The sequence below is a fragment of the Nicotiana tomentosiformis genome, chromosome 11 (genome assembly GCF_000390325.3).
Source record: "Nicotiana tomentosiformis chromosome 11, ASM39032v3, whole genome shotgun sequence".
Taxonomy (NCBI): domain Eukaryota; kingdom Viridiplantae; phylum Streptophyta; class Magnoliopsida; order Solanales; family Solanaceae; genus Nicotiana; species Nicotiana tomentosiformis.
In genome coordinates, this window is record NC_090822.1 from 111,349,710 (window position 1) to 111,374,853 (window position 25,144).

The 25,144-nt window shown below is 36.1% G+C and overlaps 1 protein-coding gene across 1 annotated transcript; it reads left to right on the forward strand.

Moving 5' to 3' along the window:
• The first annotated feature begins 18,446 nt into the window (after nt 1-18,446).
• Nucleotides 18,447-24,338, forward strand: LOC104085713 (G-type lectin S-receptor-like serine/threonine-protein kinase CES101). Its single transcript, XM_070188137.1, has 8 exons — nt 18,447-18,990; nt 21,582-21,707; nt 22,330-22,419; nt 22,620-22,804; nt 22,867-23,077; nt 23,189-23,426; nt 23,526-23,676; nt 23,752-24,338. Exons 1-8 carry the CDS (start codon nt 18,513-18,515, stop codon nt 24,058-24,060), a joined length of 1,788 nt encoding a protein of 595 aa, XP_070044238.1. The 5' UTR covers nt 18,447-18,512; the 3' UTR covers nt 24,061-24,338.
• Nucleotides 24,339-25,144: the final 806 nt, after the last annotated feature.

Sequence of the window (25,144 nt, forward strand, 5' to 3'; positions counted from 1 at the left end):
ACACGTAACAGATGGTGTTTATACAGTATTGATTTAGTTTTGATTTAGCTTTACAAAAAAAATTAATTCGGACAAAAGTTGTACTTTGAACTAGTCCTTGAGTTTATATTATTTGTGTTTAATATTTGGGAAGGTAAATACTCCATATTGACAGAAAGTCAGTCTAGGATAAGCAGCAAGTCAAGCTTTATATGGAAGTATTTAGGTATCATTTGTTTGCACTTAATGGAGATCTGAATTTTAATTATTTAGATCTTAGTCACTAAGTGCTTTTACTTTTAGATTTAAATCTTAATCAATCAAATCTTAATTATTAAGTCTGTTATTTTTTTTCAATTTTACAACCACTTAATGGGTCTAAATAGAACTTAATCTTAATACCATTAAGAAGTTAAACATTCAAGAGTTTATGTAAATATGATATTTCAATGTTACTCCTACACTTTCACCACTAATCACCATTACCACAGCTATCGATGTCTCTCATGATTATAGACTACCATCACCCACTACTACCATCCTCGGCCACAACCACCACCGCTGTCAAGCACGAATGTTAGGTATCACTGCCACTTGCCATCATTTAATTACAACCAACAACACTAACCTATGGACCGCAACAATCACCAATCACCACTATCAACCACCATCGTATATCACTTATCACTATTATCAGTCACCATCACTACCAACCACCACCGTTAACCGTACTGTCATATACCATTTACTACACAAATTACCACTATCAACCACCACCACCAACCACTAACCAATCGGCATTCACAACCACGACTAATAGCCATCATCACCACCTCCTACCATAGAAGTTTTTAAAAATATTTTATTAATTTCTATTAGATTAATTAGTACTATTTGATTTGAATTTATACTTATTAATTTTTAAATAAAGACAAATTTTACACATTCAGATGTAGAGAAAACAATCTTAATTATTTTGTATTCAGGCCTTAATACAACATCGTAATATTTAGATTCATACATTTTAAACTTAATACACAAATTAATATTCATATGTGTATTCAAATTTAAATATTTTAATCATAATAAAAACAAATGGCCCTTAGTCCGTCAAGCAAACATGAGGGGTAATAGATCAAAGTCAGTCAAGGAAACGCAGCAAGCCATTAGCTTTATGTGAAAATGTTTAGTCAGTCTACTTTCTTTTGACGTCAAAACTCAGAAGTCTAGTTGTGCATCCAGTCAAGAATCCACCTTCATTCGTTTGCTTATTGCCTATATAAATTCGCTGATTTTGCTCAGACTTCTTCACCCCACAACATCTCTTAACCACTTTGATAGCAAAGCAGCAATTGCTGGCTAATCTAGTGACGTTTCACGAAAGGACCAAGCATATTGACATAGACCGTCATTTTACAAGAGCGAAGACCTTGCAATGCTTAGTTAAAATAAAGTAAAAGGTATGCCGGTACACTAAGTTTCGTTATGTGCGGAGTCCGAAGAAGAGCCGGACCACAATGGTCTATTGTATGCGGTCTTACCCTATATTTCTGCAATAGGTTGTTTTCACGACTCGAACTCGTGACCTCCCGGTCACATAAGATCAACTTTACCAGTTACACCTAGACAAACCTTCTTTGTCGAAACAAAATAAATTGGAACAAGAGATCAACATGCAAACTTATTAACTAAAGGTCTTAGCAAAGTTCAGCATGAATATTTGAGTTCTGTTATGAAATAAAAGCAATTTAGTAAAACATGAATAAGAAATAGAGATAGAGAGAAGGAAGAGATTTTCTTCTTCAATTGTATATATTTTTCTATCTATTACAAGTCCTTTATATCGGCATGAAAAGTGAAGAAAAATATGTCATTGAATATGTTATTAAGCATTTGAGATGAAGATCATGGAGGAAGAGTAGACATCCACCATAATTTGATTTTTTTTATACACTCCCCCTTGGATGTCCATAGATAATGTGCCTCATTAAAACCTTATTAGAAAAAACCCTCTATAAAAAATTCCAGTGAAGGAAAAAAAGTATACATGTTTATAAATACGCCTTTTGGTTGCCTCGTTAAAAACTTTCAAGGAAAACCAAATGGGACAAAACCTTGTAAGGGAAAAATAGTACAACGCGTATTAACTCCCCCTGATGAGACCATCAATTCATATCATTACGCCTTCGCATCCCAATCTTGTACACTAGTTTCTTGAAGGTTGACGTTGGTAGAGATTTGGTGAATAAATCAGCCATATTATCACTTGAACGAATCTGTTGCGCATTGATATCACCATTCTTTTGAAGATCATGTGTGAAAAATAATTTTGGTGAATGTGCTTTGTCCTATCTCCTTTTATGAATCCTCCATTCAATCGGCTATGCATGTTGCATTGTATTCATACAAAATTATGGGTAGTTTGACACACTTCAAACCACATTTTTCTCGAATAAGATATTTTATAGATCTCAACCATACACATTCTCGACTTGCTTAATGAATAGCAATTATCTCAGCATGATTAGATGAAGTAGCCACGATTGACTGCTTAGTCGATCGCCAAGATGTGGCAATGCCTCCACATGTAAACACATAGCCTGTTTGAGATCAGGCCTTGGATAGGTCAGATAAATACCCATCATCGGCATAACCAACAAGATCGGGATTGCAATCATTGCCATAAAATAAGCCCATATCGGTAGTCCCTTTTACATACCACAATATGTGTTTGATTCCATTCCAATGTCTACTTGTAGGAGCAAAGCTATATATTGCTAAGACATTTACTAAAAAAGTTATGTAAGGCCTTAGTATTAACAAGATACATTAGTGCACCAATTGCACTAAGATATGGTATATCAGGACCAAGAAACTCTTAATATTTGCATGAGGGTCGAAATGGATCTTTATTTATATCAAGTGATCTCACAACCATCGGGGTACTCAATGAATGTGTTTTATCCATATAGAATCGCTTTAAAATCTTTTCGGTGTATGCTAATTGATGGACAAAAATTTCATCTTCATATACTCAATTTGTAGAACAAGAAAAATTTTTGTGTTTTCAAGATCTTTCATTTCAAATTTTTTCTTTAAACAGTCTACTGATTTAGGAAGCTCCCCAGGGGTTCCAATAATATTTAAATCATTAACATACACGTCGATTCTAACAATTCAGATCCAGATCTTTTTACAAAGACACAAGGACAAATTGAATCATTCTTGTACCTTTCTTTCAACAGGTACTTACTCAGGTGATTATACCACAATATATACTTCTTTCAATTGAGATAAGCAAACATCATCGTCTTCACTATTATTGGAGTCTTTTCTTTAAAGAAAAGTCACACATCGGTTGTGTGTTAAGTGACTTGATTTATCAGTTGCTAGTATATTGGCATGACTTGAATAAGTATCAGCAATTGATTGCCTTGTGAAATAATTATATGGTAGTATCCTCACATACAAATAGATTGTTTGAAGAACGAACTTCAGAAAATGCCTGGATTTGCATAACCATCAAAACTTTGGCAATATTTTTTAGAATAAACAAATATATATATATATATCAAGGATTCCTTTTGCAATATAATCCCAATAATATTCCAATATATTCATATAGGAATAAAACTAAATCTTGCTAGTATATTGTTATACTAATAGTTCTAGCAAGATACATTAGTGCACCAATTTCACTAGACACAAAAACAAATCATGTACAATTATAATCCTTCAATGATTTCCATTATACGCATATCAAGTTTTTCATGTATTACCATATTAAAACCTGAAATGACTACATCCACCACAGGAGAGCATGTCTCTATATAATCAATGCAGGATATTTACAAATCTTCTTGTGACACAAGTCGTCTCTATGTATATAGACTTGACTTTTTTCGCATAAGAACACATTTATATCTCCACTGGCTTTATACTTTCAGGTGTTGGGACTATCCGTCTAAAATCATATTTTTCAAGTGAAGTCAATTTTCATTGCGTATTTTTTATTTGGCCAATCATTTATCTGTCCAAATATTTTTTATTTGGCCAATCATTTATCTGTCCAAATTTCATGACAGATTTTAGCTCAAGATCCTCGTCAATATTAATAATATTGAAGTTTACATTATATTAACAACATCGTCGATGATCATTTATCTCAGTTCTATTATTACCCAATAAAGACATAACTTAATGAGATATTTTTATCTCATTACTTTCAGGTACCTGAGCCTCTCCCATGAGATCTTATGAAGTGTTATGTCTTGGTGCTTTTCTAGAGTACTTGTCTCCTTATTATGACCATTTTGAACATTTGCTCCTCTCCTTCTTCAAGGAGATTTAACTTTGGAACCAATTAGTCTATTATGCTTTATGCGTGCCATAAAATTTGTCCATCAGGGACGTTATTTTATTTGGAGCATTAGCAGCTGAAATATGATATTTAGCTTTGGGTCAGCAAATGTGTCTGGCAATAATTTGTAAATAAATTATCATTTGAACTTCGAGTTTATATTTTCTTGTACGATGATCTATATGTATTCATAATAATTCATTCCACGTATCACTTTTTCAGCTGCTCATTTTCTCCCCCTAATATTGGGATCATCAACACATATCTCTAACCTTCTTTGGAGACCCATTTTTGTATTGTGGTGGAATAATTAAATCATATTCATATTTTTAGATAGAAATTATTTGGTTCCTGATCCCGAACCAATTGTGATAGGGAGAACATATCATAACTTGGCTATATGCCTTCCTCACTCACCCATTCCCTTTCACGCAAAAGGAAGCCGAGAATTCTCCATCATGCACACACATCTCACCTATGAAAAAAGTTAAAAGAAAATCCCTGAATTCCCATTTTTCTACATCCGGATCTGAAGAAGAAAAACGAAAAAAAATATTAAAAAGATTTTCTGATTTCAGTTGTATTACTTGGAGAATTTATGGGTTTCTCATTTGTTTTTGGATTGAAGTTGAGGAGGTATTGTTGTATATTAAATAATACATTACATACCAAATTTCGTTTTGGAAGTCTTGTTCTCATAACCAATGGTTTTAGCTATAATTGGAGGCATACAATTTCTGTTAAACCAACTTGGATTTAAACTAACATTATTAAGATAAATTATCATAATTTATATTCTGGAACTGTGCTCTAATAATTTCAGCAAGCAACCTTGCAAAAGCCAAACTGCAAGTTGATAACAAATGCACATGTGACCATAGAATAGATGCATTTATTAAAATCATATTATAGTAAACGATCCACACGGCAGGTGACTGGGCCCATATATTTATCACCTTTTATTCGTTCTAGAAATCAAGGGATTCAATCCCAACCTTAACTAGTATATCATGAGAATAAGCAACACAAGAGAATTCTTGAAGAATCTTCTATTTATTCAATATACATGAATTCTCAATTAATTTTTGCATCATAATTGAATCAGGATGGCCAACCGGTCATGCCAACTAATATTTATTTCAGTAAACCTCTAGTTTACTTGTAGCTTGTGATTGCACCATCATACTTATACTTGTGTAGTACAAATAGAAAAAAAGTCAGGTAACCTTTCATATTTACCCGGTATGATTATAATAATATAAAGATATTTAATCTTCTTTTCATTTAAAGTCTCAATATGCCAACCACTTTGGCTAATACATTTGAAACTCAAAATATTTCTTTTGAGACTTATTACATTATCAATGTCATGAACAATTTCATTCATCCATGTAGTAACAAATTAGTTCTTTCGGAACTCTCAATTGATCTTCTACTGCAAGATCTTTTGTCACACCATCCACATAGTAAATGTCTCTTTCATAGAGAAAATCATATCATAATAAATTGTCATGGTCAAAATCATTATAAGCAAAATTATTTCTTACTTTAATTTTGCCTTTAATAACTTTTATAAGATATGCCAAAATATTTTTGATGTATCACATGTATAGGACCAATGACATATCCATGTAACCGCACAATAATATTTATTCTCTTTATTTCACTCAAACCTTCCTTAGAGGTGAGTTGTATGCTATTCATCCAATCATGCATTGCATGTCTTTATTCATTACTTTTATCACATATTGCCATATTCACCTTTAAGAATGAGTCTACATTCTCAATGCTTATCACAAGTCACATTCTCTTCAAGGAATAGATCATAATCAGCGGCGTGCTTTATTATTTTTCATACCAATTTGATGGTAAACATTGCCTTCACACTTTGAAGGACAATTTTGAGAACTCTTATTGTTCTCCTTTTTATAATCATAACGATGACTATTATTATTTTGATCTTTGGAACGCCCACGTTTATTGGTTAACCACTTATCTTTTTTTAGACTTATTATGCGCCACTACCACATTCACTTCAAGAATGGAGCAAATCAAGTGGTACAATCTTCATGCCTTTTTCATGAAAAATATATTGATTTTTAATCATCATTACTGTCACGACCCAATATTACCTGTAGGTCGTGATGGCGTCCAACACTACAGCTAGGCAAGCCAACTAATAAATTAAGCATACATTGATAAAATTTAAAACCAAAAAATATATAAAAACAAACTCTACCAATGTGTGTGCCAAGACCTGGTGTCAATAGTTAATGAGCATCTAGTAGATTATACAAAACTCCAAATACTGTCTGAAATGAAATAGACAGAATGTAATTATAAGAAAAGACACCGGTAGCTGCAGAACGGCTCAGAAAGGCAGCTCACCACTATGCCTCGGGATGACGTGGGTATGTGATGATAGGTTATCCACTAGTACCTGTCTCAGATCCTGCACAAAAAGCGCAGCAAGTGTAGTATGAGTACGTAAACAACGTATACCCAGTAAGTATCAAGCCTAATCTCGAAGTGGTAGAGACGAGATGACCGACTTTGACACTCACTATGGGTCAATAATAATAACTGAAATAAAATTAGGATATTTAAATCAGCATGATTTACAGAATTTACAATAATTTATTTAATCAGCGGAAATAATCAAATTTCTTCAAATATAACAATTCTCAATATATTAATTAAATTCGTTCAATTCAAATAATTTTCAATTTATCAATTAAATCTCATTTACAGGAGTAACAATTAATTCCTTAACAGGCAAGAATAATAATTCATTAAATTTCAAGGATTTTTTAATTTATTAATTATCTTCATAAGCTGAAATAAATTATTAAAGTATTCTGTAATTATTATTATTAAGCACGATTTCTACCGAGGTCGTTCGGCCCGATCCAGAATATTGTGTACACTGCCGAGGGACGTGCGGCATGATCCATAGATGCATCTATCCCGCCGAGGCGTTCGGCCCGCTCCACAAGAAAGGAGGACAATTTTTTATGTATCTCCGGAAGAAGAGTATATTTATTATAATATAAATTCGGGAGAATGAACAGTTTCTTTTAACAATGAATTAATTTAAACAGAAAATCAAGTATATGAGATTTTCATCCTTTAATATTTTTATCTAACAATTCACAATATATATATATATATATATATATATATATATATATATATATATATCAAATAATATTAATTAAATAAAGAATATAATTTACACAATTTATTCATGCTTTGAGTCCTAAACTACCCGAACTTTAGCATTAATAGTAACTACGCACGGACTCTCGTCACCTCGTGCGTACGTAGTCCCCATAATTAGCAACAATTATTAAATTTTAATTACCTATTAGGTAATTTCTCCCTCACAAGATTAGACAAGAGACTTACCTTTTCTTACTCCAATTTAATCCACTATAAGGCCTTTTCCACGATTATCCAACTCCGTCTAGCTCGAATCTAGCCAAAATAATTTGATACAATCACTAAATATTATAGGAATCAATTCTATAAGAAAATACTATATTTTTAAGAAAAGATCTCGAAATTAATTAAAAATTCGCCCGCGGGGCCCACATCTCGAAATTCGGCGAAAGTTATGAAATCCGATAACTCATTCAATTACGAGTCCAACCATACCAGTTTCACTCAAATCTGACTTTGAATCGATACCGAAATCTCAAAAAATTCGTTTCTATGAGATTTCTAAAAATTTTCAAATTTCAATCTCAAAACACTAATTAAATGGTGAAAACAATAATATATTTGTGTATATAGACCAAATCCGAGTTGGAATCACTTATCCCAAATGTCTTTCCTTAAAAATCTGTCAAAAGTCGCCTTTGTTCAAGCTCAAGTTTGTCAAAAATGGCAAATGGGTCGAATGCCTCTATTTTTAATAACTTACAGATCTGTCCAGTTCGATCTCGGGAGCTCGATCTCGAGAGCTCGATCTCGGGAGTTCGATCTTGAGAGCTCGATCTCGGGAGCTCGATCTTGAGAGCTCGATCTCGGGAGCTCGATCTTGGGAACTCGATTTTGGGCCTCGATTTTGGGCTCGATCTTGGGCTCGATCATAGCCCAGAATTTCCAGCAGAAGAGAAAAATTGCAGTAGCTGTTTAAGTCCAATTTTTGATCCGTTAACCATCCGAAACTCACCCGAGTCCTTGGGACCTCAACCACATATACCAACAATTCCTAAAAAATCATACGAACTTAGTCGAACCTATAAATCACATCAAACAATGCTAAAACCACGAATCATACCACAATTCAAGCTTAATGAATCTAAGGATTTTCAACTTCTACATTCGATGCCGGAACCTATCAAATCAAGTTCGATTGACCTCAAATTTTGCACACAAAGTCATAAATGATATAACGGAGATGTGAAAAGTTTTAGAACAAGATTCCGAGCCCGATATCAAAAAGTCAACTCCCCGGTCAAACTTCCACACTTTAAATTCTTGTTTTAGCCATTTCAAGCCTAATTTCACTATGGGCTTCCAAATAAAATTTCGATCACGCTCCTAAGTCAAAAATAAACATACGAAGCTGTTGGAATCATCACAATTCTATTCCGGGGTCGTTTGCACATAATTCGATATCCAGTCACTATTTAAACTTAAACTTTTAATTTTTTATCAAAATTTCATATCTTGGGCTAGGGACCTCGGAATTTGATTGCGGGCATATGCCCGAGTCCCAAATCACGATACGGACCTACCAAAACTGTCAAAATACTGATCCGAGTCCGTTTGCTAAAAATGTTGACCAAAGTCAACTCAATTGAGTTTTAAAGCTCTAATTCATATTTTAATCCATTTTTCACATAAAAACTTTCTAGAAATATTTTTTTTTACGGATTGCGCACGCAAGTCGAGAAATAATAAATAGTACTTTTCGAGGTCTTAGAACACACAATTAATTATTAAATTTAAAGATGACATTTTGGGTCATCATATTCTCCACCTCTTAAACAAACGTTCGTCCTCGAACGGGTTTAGAATTATACCTGAAGTGTTGAATAAGTGTGGATATCTGTTCCACATGTTTTTCTCGGCCTCCCAAGTCGCTTCCTCGACTGGTTGTCCCCTCCACTGGACTTTTACTGCAGAAATCCTCTTGGACCTCAACTGGCGAACCTGTTTATCAACAATGGCAATTGGCTCCTCTTCATAACTCAAGTTATTATCTAGCTGAACTGTGCTGAAGTCTAACACATGTGATAGGTCGGTATGATACTTTCGGAGCATAGATATGTGAAAAATCATATGAACTCCCGATAGGCTGGGAGGCAATGCAAGCTCATAAGCAACCTCCCCAACTCGTTTCAACACCTCAAATGGGCCTATAAACCTTGGGCTCAACTTGTCGTTCTTCCCGAATATCATAATTCCCTTCATCGGGGAAACCTTCAAGAGAACTTTTTCACCTACCATAAATGATATATCACGCGCTTTCTGATCCGCGTAACTCTTTTGTCTGGACTGTGCTGTACGAAGTCGCTCCTGAATCAACTTTACCTTTTCCAAGGCATCCCTTACCAAATCAGTACCATATAACTTAGCCTCACCTGGCTCAAACCATCCGATAGGTAAACGACATCGCCGGCCATATAAAGCCTCAAATGGAGCCATCTCGATGCTGGATTGGTAACTGCTATTATAAGCAAACTCGGCCAAAGGCAGGAAACGATCCCACTGACCTCCAAAGTCGATCATACATGCCCTGAGCATATCCTCAAAAATCTAAATTGTCCGCTCTGACTGTCCATCAGTCTGCAGATGAAAGGTTGTGCTGAGCTCCACACGGGTCCCTAACTCACTCTGTACCGCTCTCCAAAAATATGAAGTAAACTGAGGGCCTCTATCTGATATGATGGAAATTGGCACACCATGCAACCGAACTATCTCCTGAATATAAATCTGGGCCAACCTCTCTGAAGTATACGTAGTCACAACAGGAATAAAATGTGCCGACTTGGTCAACCTGTTAACAATCACCCAAACTGCATCAAACTTCCTCAAGGTCCGCGGCAACCCAACTACAAAGTTCATAGTAATTCGTTCCAATTTCCACTCTGGTATAGTCATCTGCTGAAGTAGGCCACCTGGCCTCTGGTACTCATATTTCACTTGCTGGCAATTTAGACACCTAGATACATACTCAACTATGTCATTTTTCATTCGTCGCCACCAATAATGCTGCCTCAAGTCACGATACATCTTAGTAGCACCTAGATGAATAGAATACCGAGAACTGTGTGCCTCCTCCAGGATCTTTTTCCTCAGTCCATCTATATTAGGAACATATAGATGATCTTGGAGTCGCAGAACACCATCCGCTCTAATAGTAACTTCCTTGGCACCACCTCATAGTACCATTTCACGAAAAGCCATCAAGTATGGGTCATCATACTGGCGAGCCTTGATCTGTTCAAATAGTGAAGATTGGGCCACCACACATGCAAGAACTCGGCTGGGCTCTGAAATATCCAGCCTCACAAGTTTGTTAGCCAAGGACTGAATATCCGAGGCTAATGGCCTTTCCTCTGCTGAAATGAAAGCTAAACTACCCATACTCTCCGCCTTCCTGCTCAAGGCATCTGCAACCACATTTGCTTTGCCCGAATGATACAAGATAGTAATATCATAATCTTTTAGTAACTCCAGCTATCTGCGCTGCCTCAAATTTAGATCCCTCTGCTTGAACAAATGCTGCAAACTGCGATGATTAGTGTAAACTTCACAAGATACTCCATAAAGATAATGCCTCCAAATCTTTAGAGCGTGAACAATCACAGCTAACTCCAAATCATGTACTGGATAATTCTTCTCGTGGGGCTTCAGCTGACGTGAAGCATATGCAATAACTCGCCTTTCCTGCATCAATACACAACCCAAACCAACGCATGATGCGTCGTAATACATGGTATATATTCCCGAACCAGATGGTAATACTAACACGGGTGCTGTAGTCAGTGCTATCTTGAGCTTCTAAAAGCTTGACTCATAATCATCGGACCATCGGAACTGAACACCCTTCTGGGTTAATTTGGTCAAAGGTGCTACAATCGATGAAAAACCTTCCACGAATCGACGATAATAACCTGCTAAACCCAGAAAACTCCTGATTTCAGTCGCCGAAGTAGGACGATGCCAATTCTGAACTGCCTCAATCTTTTTGGGATCAACTTTAATACCTTCGCCCGATACAATATGTCCCAAAAATGCTACAGACTCTAGCTAAAACTCACATTTAGAGAACTTAGCATATAGCTTTTGTTCCCACAATGTCTGAAGCACTACTCTCATATGCTGCTCATGTTCCTCCTTACTGCGCGAATAGATTAATATATCATCAATGAAGACAATGACAAACGAATCAATATATGGCATGAATACCCTATTCATCAGATCCATAAAAGTTGCCGGGGCATTAGTTAAACCGAAGGACATTACCAGAAACTCATAATGACCATATCTAGTCCGAAAAGCAGTCTTCGGAACATCCGAATCCCGAGTCTTCAACTGATGGTACCCCGACCTCAAGTCGATCTTAGAGAATACCCTAGCACCCTGTAACTGGTCAAATAGATCATCAATATGCGGCAATGGGTACTTGCTCTTAATAGTGACTTGTTCAATTGGCGATAATCAATACACATCCGCATTGTTCCATCCTTCTTTTTCACAAATAATACTGGTGCATCCCAAGGCGATACACTCGGTCTGGCGAAACCTTTGGCTAGCAAGTCTTCAAGCTGTTCTTTCAATTCTTTCAATTCTTTCGGAGCCATGTGATACGGTGGGATAGATATAGGCTGGGTATTTGAAGCCAAGTCAATACAGAAATCAATATCACGATCAGGTGGCATACCTGGAAGATCTGACGGAAATACATCGGGGAACTCCCGAACTACAGGCATTGAATCAATAGCCAGAGTCTCTACAGTAGTATCCTGAATATAGGCTAGATAAGTCAAACAACCCTTCTAAACTATGTGTTGAGCCTTTATAAAAGAAATAACTCGATTAAATGAACTAACAGATGAACCCTTCCACTCCAGCTTAGGCAATGCTGGAATAGCCAAGGTAACAGTATTGGCATGACAATCTAGAATAACATGATATGGAGATAACCAGTCCATGCCCAGAATAATTTCAAAATCGGTCATCCCAAGCAATAGAAGATCTGATCTAGTTTTATAACCACAGAATGTAATAATACAGGACCGATAGATCCGGTTCACAATAACAGAATCGCCCACAGGAGTGGACACATAAATAAGAGTACTCAAGGACTCACGAGAAACACCCAGGAATGGAGCAAATAGAGATGACACATATGAATACGTAGATCCTGGATCAAATAATACTGAGGCATCTTTGCCACAAACAGAAATAATACCTGTAATCACGGCATCTGAGGCCTCTGCATCTGGTCTAGCCGGAAAAGCATAGAACCGAGCTGGAGCGCCAACTGTCTGGCCTTCGCCTGGCTGACCTCCACCTCTAGGACGACCCCTACCCACCTGTCCTCCACCTCTGGGTAGTCGGACTACTGGTGGAGCAACTGGTCCGGTAAGCATAGGTTGCTGACCTTGCTGTACTGGTCTACCCCGAAGCCTGGGGCGAAACCTCTGCATGTGGCTGGGATCCCCGCACTCGTAACAACTCTTCGGTGTGATGGGCTGCTGACTAAGTGTCTGGCCCCGGGGACCTGAATACCCACGAAAGAACCCTGAATAGATGGTGGGCGATAATAACTCTCTGGTATAACACTAAAATAAGGTCGTACTGGAGCACCCTGAGGAGGCGGGGGTGCTGGATATGGGGGGCCTGCTGGACTGCCCTCTCACGAACTGACCTCTGCCCCCAGACGGAGCACCTCTGAACTCTCCAGAATACCTAAATCGCTTATCTCTAGTAACTTGCTCTCGGCTACGCTGACGTACACCCTCAATCCTCCGAGCTATCTCCACGACTAGCTCATAAGAAGTACCCATCTCAACCTCTCGAGCCATAGTAGCCTGAATGCCAGTATGTATACCCGCAACAAACCTCCACACTCTCTCCGCCTCAATAGGGAGTATCATAAGTGCATGGCGAGATAACTCAGAAAACCTCGCCTCATAATCGGTCACTGACATCTGACCCTGCTAGAGCTGCTCAAACTGAAACCTTAACTCTTCCCTCTGGGAGGGTGGAATATACCTATCCAAAAAGATACGGGTGAACCTGTCCCAAGTTATGGGAGGAGAATCTGCCGGTCTGCCAAGAACATAAGACTTCTACCATCTACGGGCTCTGCCCTCTAGCTGAAAAGTAGCAAAGTCTACCCCATGAGACTCTAATATCCTCATGTTGTGCAGTCTGTCCCTGCAACGATCAATGAAGTCCTGTGGATCCTCATGTCGCTCACCCCCAAAGATAGGAGGATGTAGTCTAGTCCATCGATCCAATAATTTCTGAGGATCGGAGGCTACAACTGGCCTGGGTTCAGGTGTAGCTGCTGCTATTAGCTGGGCTCTACCTACGAATAGTGCACCCTGGGTCTGATATACAGCAGCTGCCTGTCCATGAGCCTGTGCGGTTAGGGTCTGTGCTCCCCCGCCCGCCTGAGATGTGGCTGGGTCTGCCGGAAATAAATCGGCCTGAGTCATATTGTCCATGAATCGCAGCATACGACCCATGACGTCCTGAAATCCTGGTGCAGATGTGAAATCCATCAGAGCTGGCTCTGCCACAGGCACCTCACCCTGCTCCTCAATAATGGGATTCTCTGCTGGACCCGCTGGCGGCATAACTAGAACAATCCTGGGACGTCTTCGCCCTCTACCACGGCCTGGAGCCCTCCCTCGGCCTCTGCCTCGGCCTCTAGCGACTGAGGAAATAGCTCTTCCCTGGTCTAGAATCTTATTAGAGTGTGTTCTCATCATCTGTGAGAGAATAAGAGAAGGATATTTAGTACTACATCAATTGCACGATGGAATATGAAGAAAGGTAGTTTCCTAACACTATATAGCCTCTCGAAGATAAGTACAGACGTCTCCGTACCGATCCGCAAGACTCTATTAGGTCTGCTCATAACTTGTGAGACCTACGTGAACCAAGTGCTCTGATACCATGTTGTCACGACCCAATTTCACCTGTAGGTCGTGATGGCGCCCAACACTACAGCTAGGCAAGCCAACTAATAAATTAAGCATACATTGATAAAATTTAAAACAAAAAAAAATATAAATACAAACTCTACCAATGTGTGTGCCAAGACCTAGTGTCACAAGTTAATGAGCATCTAGTAGATTATACAAAACTCCAAATACTGTCTGAAATGAAATAGACAGAATATAATTATAAGAAAAGACACTGGTAGCTGCAGAACGGCTCAGAAAGGTAGCTCACCACTATGCCTTGGGATGACGTGGCTATGTGATGATAGGTCCTCCACTAGTACCTGTCTCAGATCCTACACAAAAAGTGCAGCAAGTGTAGTATGAGTACGTAAACAACGTGTACCCAGTAAGTATCAAGCCTAATCTCGAAGTGGTAGAGACGGGATGACCGACTTTGACACTCACTATGGGTCAATAATAATAACTGAAATAAAACTAGGATATTTAAATCAGCATGATTTACAGAATTTACAATAATTTATTTAATCAGCGGAAATAATCAAATTCCTTCAAATGTAACAATTCTCAATATATTAATTAAATTCGTTCAATTCAAATAATTTCTAATTTATCAATTAAATCTCATTTACAGGAGTAACAATTAATTCCTTAACAGGCAAGAATAATAATTCATTAAATTTCAAGGATTTTTTAATTTATTAATTATCTTCACAAGCTGAAATAAATTATTAAAGTATTCTGTAATTATTATTATTAAGCACGATTTCTACCGAGGTCGTTCGGCCTGATCCAGAATATTGTGTACACTGCCGAGGGACGTGCGGCACGATCCATATATGCATCTATCCCGCCGAGGCGTTCATCCCGCTCCACAAGAAAGGAGGACATTATCTTATGTACCTCCGGAAGAAGAGTATATTTATTATAATATAAATTCGGAAGAATGAACAGTTCTTTTAACAATGAATTAATTTAAACAGAAAATCAAGTATATGAGATGTCCATCCTTTAATATTTTTATATAACAATTCACAATATATATATATATATATATATATATATATATATATATATATATATTAAATAATATTAATTAAACAAAGAATACAATTTACACAATTTATTCATGCTTTGAGTCCTAAACTACCCGGACTTTAGCATTAATAGTAACTACGTACGGACTCTCGTCACCTCGTGCGTACGTAGTCCCCACAATTAGCAACAATTATTAAATTTTAATCACCTATTAGGTAATTTTCCCCTCACAAGATTAGACAAGAGACTTACCTCGTCTTGCTTTAATTTAACCCACTATAAGGCCTTTTTCACGATTATCCAACTCCGTCTGGCTCGAATCTAGCCAAAATAATTCGATACAATCATTAAATATTATAGGAATCAAATTTATAAGAAAATACTACATTTTAAAGAAAAGATCCCGAAATTAATTAAAAATTCGCCCGCGGGACCCACATCTCGGAATCCGGTGAAAGTTATGAAATCCGATAACCCATTCAATTACGAGTCCAATCATACCAGTTTCACTCAAATCTGACTCCGAATCGATATCGAAATCTCAAAAAAAATTATTTCTATGAGATTTCTAAAAATTTTCAAATTTCAATCTCAAAATACTAATTAAATGGTGAAAATAATGATATATTTGTGTATATAGACCAAATACGAGTTGGAATCACTTACCCCAAATGTCTTTCCTTGAAAATTTGTCAAAAGTCGCCTTTGTTCAAGCTCAAGTTTGTCAAAAATGGCAAATGAGTCGAATGCCTTTGTTTTTTATAACTTATAGATCTGTCCAGTTCGATCTCGGGAGCTCGATCTTGAGAGCTCGATCTCGGGCTCGATCTTGTGAGCTCGATCTTGGGCCTCAATTTTGGGCTCGATCTTGGGCTCGATCACAACTCAGAATTTCCAGCAGAAGAGAAAAATTGCAGCAGCTGTTTAAGTCTAATTTTTGATCCGTTAACCATCCGAAACTCACTCGAGGTCCTCGGGACGTCAACCAAATATACCAACAATTCCTAAAACATCATACGAGCTTAGTCGAACCTATAAATCACATCAAACAATGCTAAAAATCACGAATCATACCCCAATTCAAACTTAATGAATCTAAGGATTTTCAACTTGTACATTCGATGCCGGGACCTATCAAATCAAGTCCGATTGACCTCAAATTTTTCACACAAGTCATAAATGACATAACGGAGCTGTAAAAATTTTTAGAACAAGATTCCGACCCCGATATCAAAAATTCAACTCCCCGGTCAAACTTCCAAACTTTAAATTTCTATTTTAACCATTTCAAGCCTAATTTCACTACGGGCTTCCAAATAAAATTCCAATCACGTTCCTAAGTCAAAAATCAACATACGGAGCTGTTGGAATTATTAAAATTCTATTCTGGGGTCGTTTGCACATAATTCGATATCCGGTCACTATTTGAACTTAAACTTTTAATTTTTTATCAAAATTTCATATCTCGGGCTAGGGACCTCAAAATTTAATTCCGGGCATACGCCCGAGTCCCAAATCACGATACGGACCTACCGAAACTGTTAAAATACTAATCCGAGTCTGTTTGCTCAAAATATTGACCAAAGTCAACTCAATTGAGTTTTAAATGTCTAATTCACATTTTAATCCATTTTTCACATAAAAACTTTCTAGAAATAATTTTTTTTTTACGAATTACGCACGCAAGTCGAGGGATAATAAATAGTACTTTTTGAGGTTTTAGAACACATAATTAATTATTAAATTTAAAGATGACTTTTTGGGTCATCACAATTACATCATCAATATGTCATCAACTCTTACCCATATAAGGGCATGTTAGGCCATAATGAGTTGGGTCTCAAAACACAACTCTTAAAATCACGGTGCATCGGGACTCACACCCGACGCCTTACCCTCATGGTGCATTGGGACTTGAGCCCACCGTCTTATCTTTATATAACGTTTATCATAAATTATCTGATTCACTTAGGGAATGTAACATAATTTTACATAGCCATAAATTCAAACTTTAGTAAGTTCAACATATTAAACACTATGATAAAAATAAGTGAATTAAAAATGATAAGGAATATTATCAATGATACTTTTGGTCTAGCAAATACTCACGTACTAATATACTAGATGTAAACTTATCAAAACATATTATTTAGATATAGTACTATATATCATGAACTATCATTTCATTAACCATAAATTAATTCAAAGTATAATGAGATATATTCTACTCCAGAAAATAATAAAGCTTAATCATTGTTACTAGCATATTCTGTATTTACACAAAATATGTCCCAATAGACTAGCTAGATATAAACCTTGATGATATTACTTTATTTAAGTATTAGTTAATGCATACTGCATCTAGTAGTAGATTAAATAAATAATTTTTAAATTATTGGTTGTATGAAAAATCGTAAAGACTATTGTAATTAACACATAGCATTTCGTGCAAATAAAAAGTCGTGGAAACCAAATGACACTTGCATATGACTAGTAATTTTGAACGGAACTCTTTTAGGAAGGAGATAATACTTTTTAGAAATAGATATTTCAATTAGTAAGAGTATCGTGCTGATAACGTGTTATGAAATAAAAATAATTTAGTAAAATATGAATAAGAAATAGAGATAGAGAGAAGGAAGAGATTTTTTTTTTCAATTGTGTGTATTTTTTATCTATTATAAGACCTTTATATATGTATAAAAAGTGAAGAAAAATATATCATTAAATATGTTATTAAACTTTTGGGACGAAGATTATAACCGTAATTTTATTTTTTCTTATAACAAGTTCAATGTTTTTAGGCCACCTAACTTGAGGGGACTGTTGAAGAGTAAGAAGTGACTTGAGATTAGAATGAACGAACGAGGGTAATATAGTCTATTTACATCTGGATAGTGGAGATCAGTAAGGATGTGTTTGTAGTTGAAGAATATACAGAATTTTCTCATTTCCTCTTCACTTCTCTCTTCAATTTCATGCTCAAATTATGGTTCTCCCCACTCTCAAATCACTGTTTCACCATTGAAGTACCATATACTCTATCCAAAATGACCAAACATCAGTTTATTTTTTCTGTTTTGTTCCTAGCTCTTATCCAAACCCCAATTGCTAGTTGCATAGCCATTTACTGGGGTCAAAACGGAAACGAAGCAACCTTAAACGAAACCTGTACCTCCGGCAGATATTCCTATGTCATCTTAGCGTTTCTTAATGAATTCGGAAATGGCCAAACTCCAGAAATCAATCTCGCCAGTCACTGCAACCCCGCCGTCAACGGCTGTGCCGCCGTCGGTCCAGAACTCAAGTTTTGCCAAAATCTAGGCGTCAAAGTAATGTTATCCATTGGTGGTGGAGCTGGAAATTACTCTTTAGCTTCAAGAGAAGACGCCAAAATTTTTGCACGTTATTTATGGAACACATTTTTGGGCGGAAATTCCTCTTCTAGGCCTTTAGGTAATGCTGTTCTTGACGGAATTGATTTTGATATTGCGCGTGGATCATCTCTTTACTATGAAGATCTAGCTAAATACTTGAAAGATTATGGTAGGATTGGAAAAAAAGTGTACTTAACAGCAGCTCCACAATGTCCATATCCCGATAGTTTGCTTGGTACTGCTTTAAATACAGGTCTTTTTGACAATGTTTGGGTCCAATTTTACAATAATCCTCCGTGTCAGTACACTCCTAATAATACTGGTAATATTGAAAATTCTTGGATCCGGTGGACGTCTTCGGTGAATGCTACAAGGATATTTTAGAGTCTTCCGGCAGCACGTGATGCTGCCGAAAGTGGGTTTATTCCGGCGGATGTGTTGATCGGCGAAATTCTTCCGGTGATCAAGAAATCGCGCAAGTATGGTGGTGTTATGTTGTGGTCACAATTTTGGGATGAGAAGACTGGATATAGTGCCTCCATTCAGGAAAGTATGTGATAATTGTTTGTGGGAAATTTATAAATAATTAAAGCCAAAAGACTGCGATTAACATGTGTTGATGAAAATTATTTGGATTTTTCTACCTTGCTGAAATATGAATGTCTGTTTTCTTATACTTACTAGTACTTTTTACTCACTACTAAGTAAAAATGGGTGAAAATCAATTACACCCTTCAACTTTGCTCTAAAAATCAAACTCCTCCCTTAACTTTAAACAATAGTCATTTCCCCTCTTATCCTATGCAATATCAATTTTGCTCTTGACATTTGTAATTCTCCATCTATATAATACCTTTTTATAATATATAGAATAATATTTATTTTTTAACCTAGACATTTTGCCTAAAATTTAAATAATTTTCTATCTTAGTATAGATTTTTAATTTAGTTCATTAACATTATAAGTAAAATAATCTTTTTATAATTTTATTACAAAATATAATGCTATTTTTTACGATTATACATACATATATATATGTATGTGTACGTGTACGTGTACGTAGATCTTACTCTACCCTGAGGTAGAGAAGCTGTTTCCGATAGACCCTTGGCTTCAACTCTCCAAGAACTCCCCACCTTGCTCTTGGGGTGACTCGAATTCACAACCTCTTGGTTGGAAGTGGAGGGTGCTTGCCACTAGAGTAACCCACCCTTGTCTTATTCTTGGGGGGACTCCATCTCTAATTCTCTATCACCTATATAAATAAATGAGTTTTGATCGTTATTAATGAAATAATTTTTAAATTATAATTTAGAATGCATTTATGATATAAATTGATAATCTTTTAGAATTTTGTTATAAAATTTATCTTAATTTTTATTTTATTAATGCCGATCAAAACTCATTTATAAAATTTTACTCAATTTTATTGTCACTTTATAAATATATATTAGATCTTCGATTGCTATAAATTAAATTAAAATATTTTTATTCTGCTCATTTATTTTACTATAGAGCATATTACTTAATTACTATTTCTCACTCTTCTTTTTTCGTCTCAAAAATAGTCTCTCTGATTAAATCTGAACTTTATGAGGTAAACTAATATAAAGCACTGTGAAGGTATGCAAGGACACGTTGATGGACTTATCTTTAGGAAAACGTCTCTCGAATCTTCTCCTAACTTGGTTTAGTTTTATTATATACATTTTAAAAAATAAAAGAAACGTATCCTGATTTTAAAAAGTAAAGAAAAAAAAAGACAAAGGTTGATATCGAAGGGTAAAATATGTATTTAAAAAGGTCAATGGTATAAAAGAGGGGAAAATGACTATTGTTCAATGTTGGGGGGGAGTTTGATTTTTAAAGCAAAGTTGAGGGGTGTAAATGATTTTCACCCAAGTAAAAATTAATTAAAGGGTTGTACGGTGCACAAAGTATCCCGCATTCACATAGGGTCCGAGAAAAGCCGCAGCCTAAGGAAGTGTGATGTAGGAAACCTATTAATGCAAGTATCAGTGGCTGATTCCACGGCTCGAATCTGTGCCACAGAGACAACTTGATTGTTGCTCCAAGAAAACAATCAAATATACTACTATAAATTAGTAAGACTATAAAAAACAATGTTCTAGTGGAAATAGTGGTCATTTTCCTTTTTTTTTTTTGTAAGTTTGTTCACTTATTTTTCAGTGTCACGCGATCCTTGACCTCTGTTATTACTCGTTGTATTATTTGCTTCCATTGTCTTATTACTTTGTAGTTGCTATTGTTTCTCTATTTCTTCATTTTTACTGTTTTTGAGCCGGGGGTCTTTCGGAAACAATCTCTCTAACTTCATAAGGTAGGGGTAAAGTCTGCGTACACACTACCCTCCCCAAATCCCACTTGTGAGATTTCACTAGGTTTTTTTGTTGTTTTTGTTGACACGATCCTTGACCTGCTAAATTGGAGGTGATTCAATTTAGCAAAAAAGTGGAAGCAAAATGGAGATGTCCGGGATTTGGATGGAAATCTGGAAATAATAGTACTGGAAATATACTCCTGCCAGTTGCCAGTTTTGCCTCAGGAAAATTCGAACGAATTCCTTGCACTTATACTTGCATGTCTAGCATGTTATTAGCGCCAGTAGATTGTGCTCTAACTAGAAATTGTGCAATGTCTTTTCCTAGATTCGGAGCCAACAAGAAATGGGAGCGCTACAAATGTACCAAGCACAATCTCAATTCCTCCGGCTTTATCACCAGCACCATCTCCCAATTCAACGCCAAGATTATCTGATTCATCTCAAAGAACTTGTACGTATAGTATACAAATTTTGTTTTTGCATTTTGTTAACTGAATAGTACCTCCTGAATTAGTAGATTAATCTCACTTTTTAAACTGCATTTCTTCTAGCTTCTGTTAGTTTTTCCTTTGAGATTGCTCTATCGAGGTCTCATAGCTAGCCGTCTTTTTAGTTTTTAATCTGAAGTTCTGAACTAAGGTCATAAAGAGGAGGTAGTAGATTCCACTACTTATATGTTTTCTTTCTCTTTTTGTAGATATGAGAAAAGAGGGGTTAATCACCATTGTATGTATCCTATTTACTCCTTAAAATTTTCTAGTGAAGTATTGTTTATGATTGAAGGTGAAAACATTTTTTTGATTGCTCCTCGATATGGTCCGTTTAATAGAGTATCATAATGGTCCTTGTGTCTGGTCATTGTATCGAGTGTATAATGGTCCTTTAGATAATCTGTATAAAAATGTTGAATGTAAAATGCATCTCACAGTTCCAAAATTTAAGTGGGCAGGATAGATGCATATATATATATATATATATACATATATATATATATATATATATATATATATATATATATATATATAATATGTCCCAAAATATGCTTTATATTTTGATTCATTTTGTTGATGCAGCAATAAAATGGTGGATATGGCTTATAGTTGCAATTGGTTTGACAATATTCATAGGACTTAGCTCCCTATGCTACCTTCTGCACAGGAAAGGTGAGAACTTGAAGAATTTTGCTATAAAGCTTGATACAACAATAAACTTTAATACTTGGCTTCAATATTTCGGGCTCAAGCCGTGGAAACAGCCTCTTACAGAAATGCAGGGTAAGGCTGCGTACAATAGCGGGAGCTTGGTGCACTGGGCTGTCCTTTACTTGGCTTCAATATCTCATTACTTTCTCTTTCACTATCAGGGAAAGCAAAAGCAACAGCTTTGCTATTGCTTAATCAAACAACAAATAGAGCGAAAAGGAGAAAGATGGACAAGAAGATGAGTGAAGAAGTGCAATTAAACAGCTTCGAGAGCCTGGCAATTGCCACGAACAGTTTTTCACTAGGAAATAAGCTTGGAGAGGGTGGCTTTGGACCGGTTTATAAGGTAAAACATTGAATGAATACGATTCTTGTAAGAAATAAACTGAAACCAGTCATTATATTCAGGGAAAGTTGCCTGATGGTCAAGAAGTAGCTATAAAAAGGCTTTCAACAAGTTCTGGACAGGGTCTGCTGGAGTTCAAGAATGAAATTCTATTGATTGCAAAACTTCAACACACTAAACTTGTTAGGCTTTTAGGCTACTGTACTCAACGCCAAGAAAGGATTTTAGTATATGAATACATGCATAACAAAAGCCTAGACTTCTTCCTTTTTGGTAAATACCGCACTTTGCTTCATCAACAATTAGAATATATACTTGTAAGCAACTTGCAATGTACTTGTCCACAAGCTGCTTCATTTTAATCCTGTATAATGATATGAACAGATACTAACAAAAAAGAGCAAATAAATTGGGGCATTCGATTCAGAATCATCGAAGGGGTTGCTCAAGGTCTACTCTATCTGCATAAATATTCAAGGTTGACAGTTGTTCATAGAGATTTAAAAGCGAGCAACATATTACTTGACAGTGACATGAATCCAAAGATATCGGACTTTGGCATGGCGAGGATTTTTGGACAGCAAGAATCTGAAGCAAATACGAAAAGAATTGTTGGAACACAGTAAGTGAAAAACCATAGTTTCAACCAAATTGAACTTATAGTCATATACAAGTTTATATGTACTCAAAAGTCTAAATACACTTTCAAACATAACTTCAGTGGCTATATGTCTCCAGAGTATGCCTTAAGAGGCATTGTTTCAACAAAGACAGATGTATTCAGCTTTGGAGTTTTACTCTTAGAAATTGTTAGTGGGAAGAAAAACAACAGCTGCTATGATTCTGAGCACCCACTAAACCTCATAAGACTGGTATGTCTCTAGACTTATTTATGAACTTATCTCATGAAACAGAGAAACATAATACCATGCATTTGTATGTTTCAGGCATGGGAATTATGGAGAGAAGAGAGAGCTTTGGAGCTAATAGATGCAACACTAATTGAGTCATGCTCGCGCGACGAAGTAATGAGATGCATTCACGTGGGACTCTTGTGTGTGCAAGACTATGCAAAAGATAGGCCTTCAATGTCAACTGTGGTTTCCATGCTTACTAACGAGTCGAGGCAACCACCACCATCACCAGAGCGACCCGGATTTTTCATAGAAAGGGGGGATCAACAAGCACAGATCTATGAAGAAGTAGAAAGATATTCGATAAATGGACTATCAATTTCAGAGTTGAAAGCAAGATAAGTCTACCAATGCAGTAAAATTTGAAAATACAAAAGTATTGATAGAAAGGTAACTTGTTAACATTCTTTTTTCTCATGAAATCAAGTGTATGCATTTTCCAACTTCAATGACCTAATAGAAGAGCTGAACCTTCTGTTCAAATCTTCATTCATATGTGCAACCTTATTTGCTGGACTGATTTCGAGTCGCATTCTTGATTATATTACATTATTATATCATTAAACTAGAGTTATCGCCCGATATGGCAACATTTATGCAAACAATTATTTTTATTTCTACCATCCATCCTTGCTTGGATGTCCTTTCATACATTTTTTTGGAAATTATCTACTATTACATCTGAATAAATACAAGTTCCTCGTTCTATGGAAAAAGTCATTCAATATATAGCATACGAAAATCTGGGAATTAGGCGGAATTCTAGTTTTATGATTCCTAAAACGCCAAAAACGAGGAATGGTCATGACGAGGCGATGACTATTATTCCTTAGGTTGTTTTTGACCACTCTTTTAGTTGGCATTCATAACAACCGTAAGTCGGGTCAAATACATAAGGTGCCCCTAATCTTGTCAGTTTTTTTACTTTGGCACTGTAACTTGGACTTGTTACTATTGAACACTTGAACTCTTCCAAAGTGTATATATTAGACATATTTTTTTCTGACATGGTAAAGTGTGTATTTTGCACTTGTCTTTGAGCCCGTTCAGTAGCTTACGACCTGTGCTCCATATAACTTAATTATATTTCCCTATTACTGTTAGTTTATCGAAAGAATGGTGCAAGTTCTTTTTCTTTTGGGAGAATCTGAATATACAAGAAAGATGAGTTCTCTCTAGGGATTATTTTGGGTCATAGCTTCCATTAATGTGATTGAGACTTTGTTTTGAAATGAATTTACAAACTTTTGGAAGGGTTAGAGAAAAAATAATTCTATTTCATGAGAGGACTTAGGCCCAGTGGAGAGCCCATTTGTATGTTTCATTGATTTGTCTTGCTACATGTTTCTTGATACTTACTTTGTGGAAGATGAAAGAGATTAATTTTAGTTTTATTTTCGAGTAACGATACTGCAAAAGTTAATTT

Excerpts from the sequence above, each read along its gene's own strand:
- LOC104085713 (XM_070188137.1), top strand. The coding sequence starts at position 18,513 with ATGCTCAAATTATGGTTCTCCCCACTCTCAAATCACTGTTTCACCATT. Across the intron at positions 21,708-22,329 it reads TGATTCATCTCAAAGAACTT|CAATAAAATGGTGGATATGG; the intron begins GTACGTATAGTA and ends TTGTTGATGCAG. Across the intron at positions 23,677-23,751 it reads CACTAAACCTCATAAGACTG|GCATGGGAATTATGGAGAGA; the intron begins GTATGTCTCTAG and ends TGTATGTTTCAG.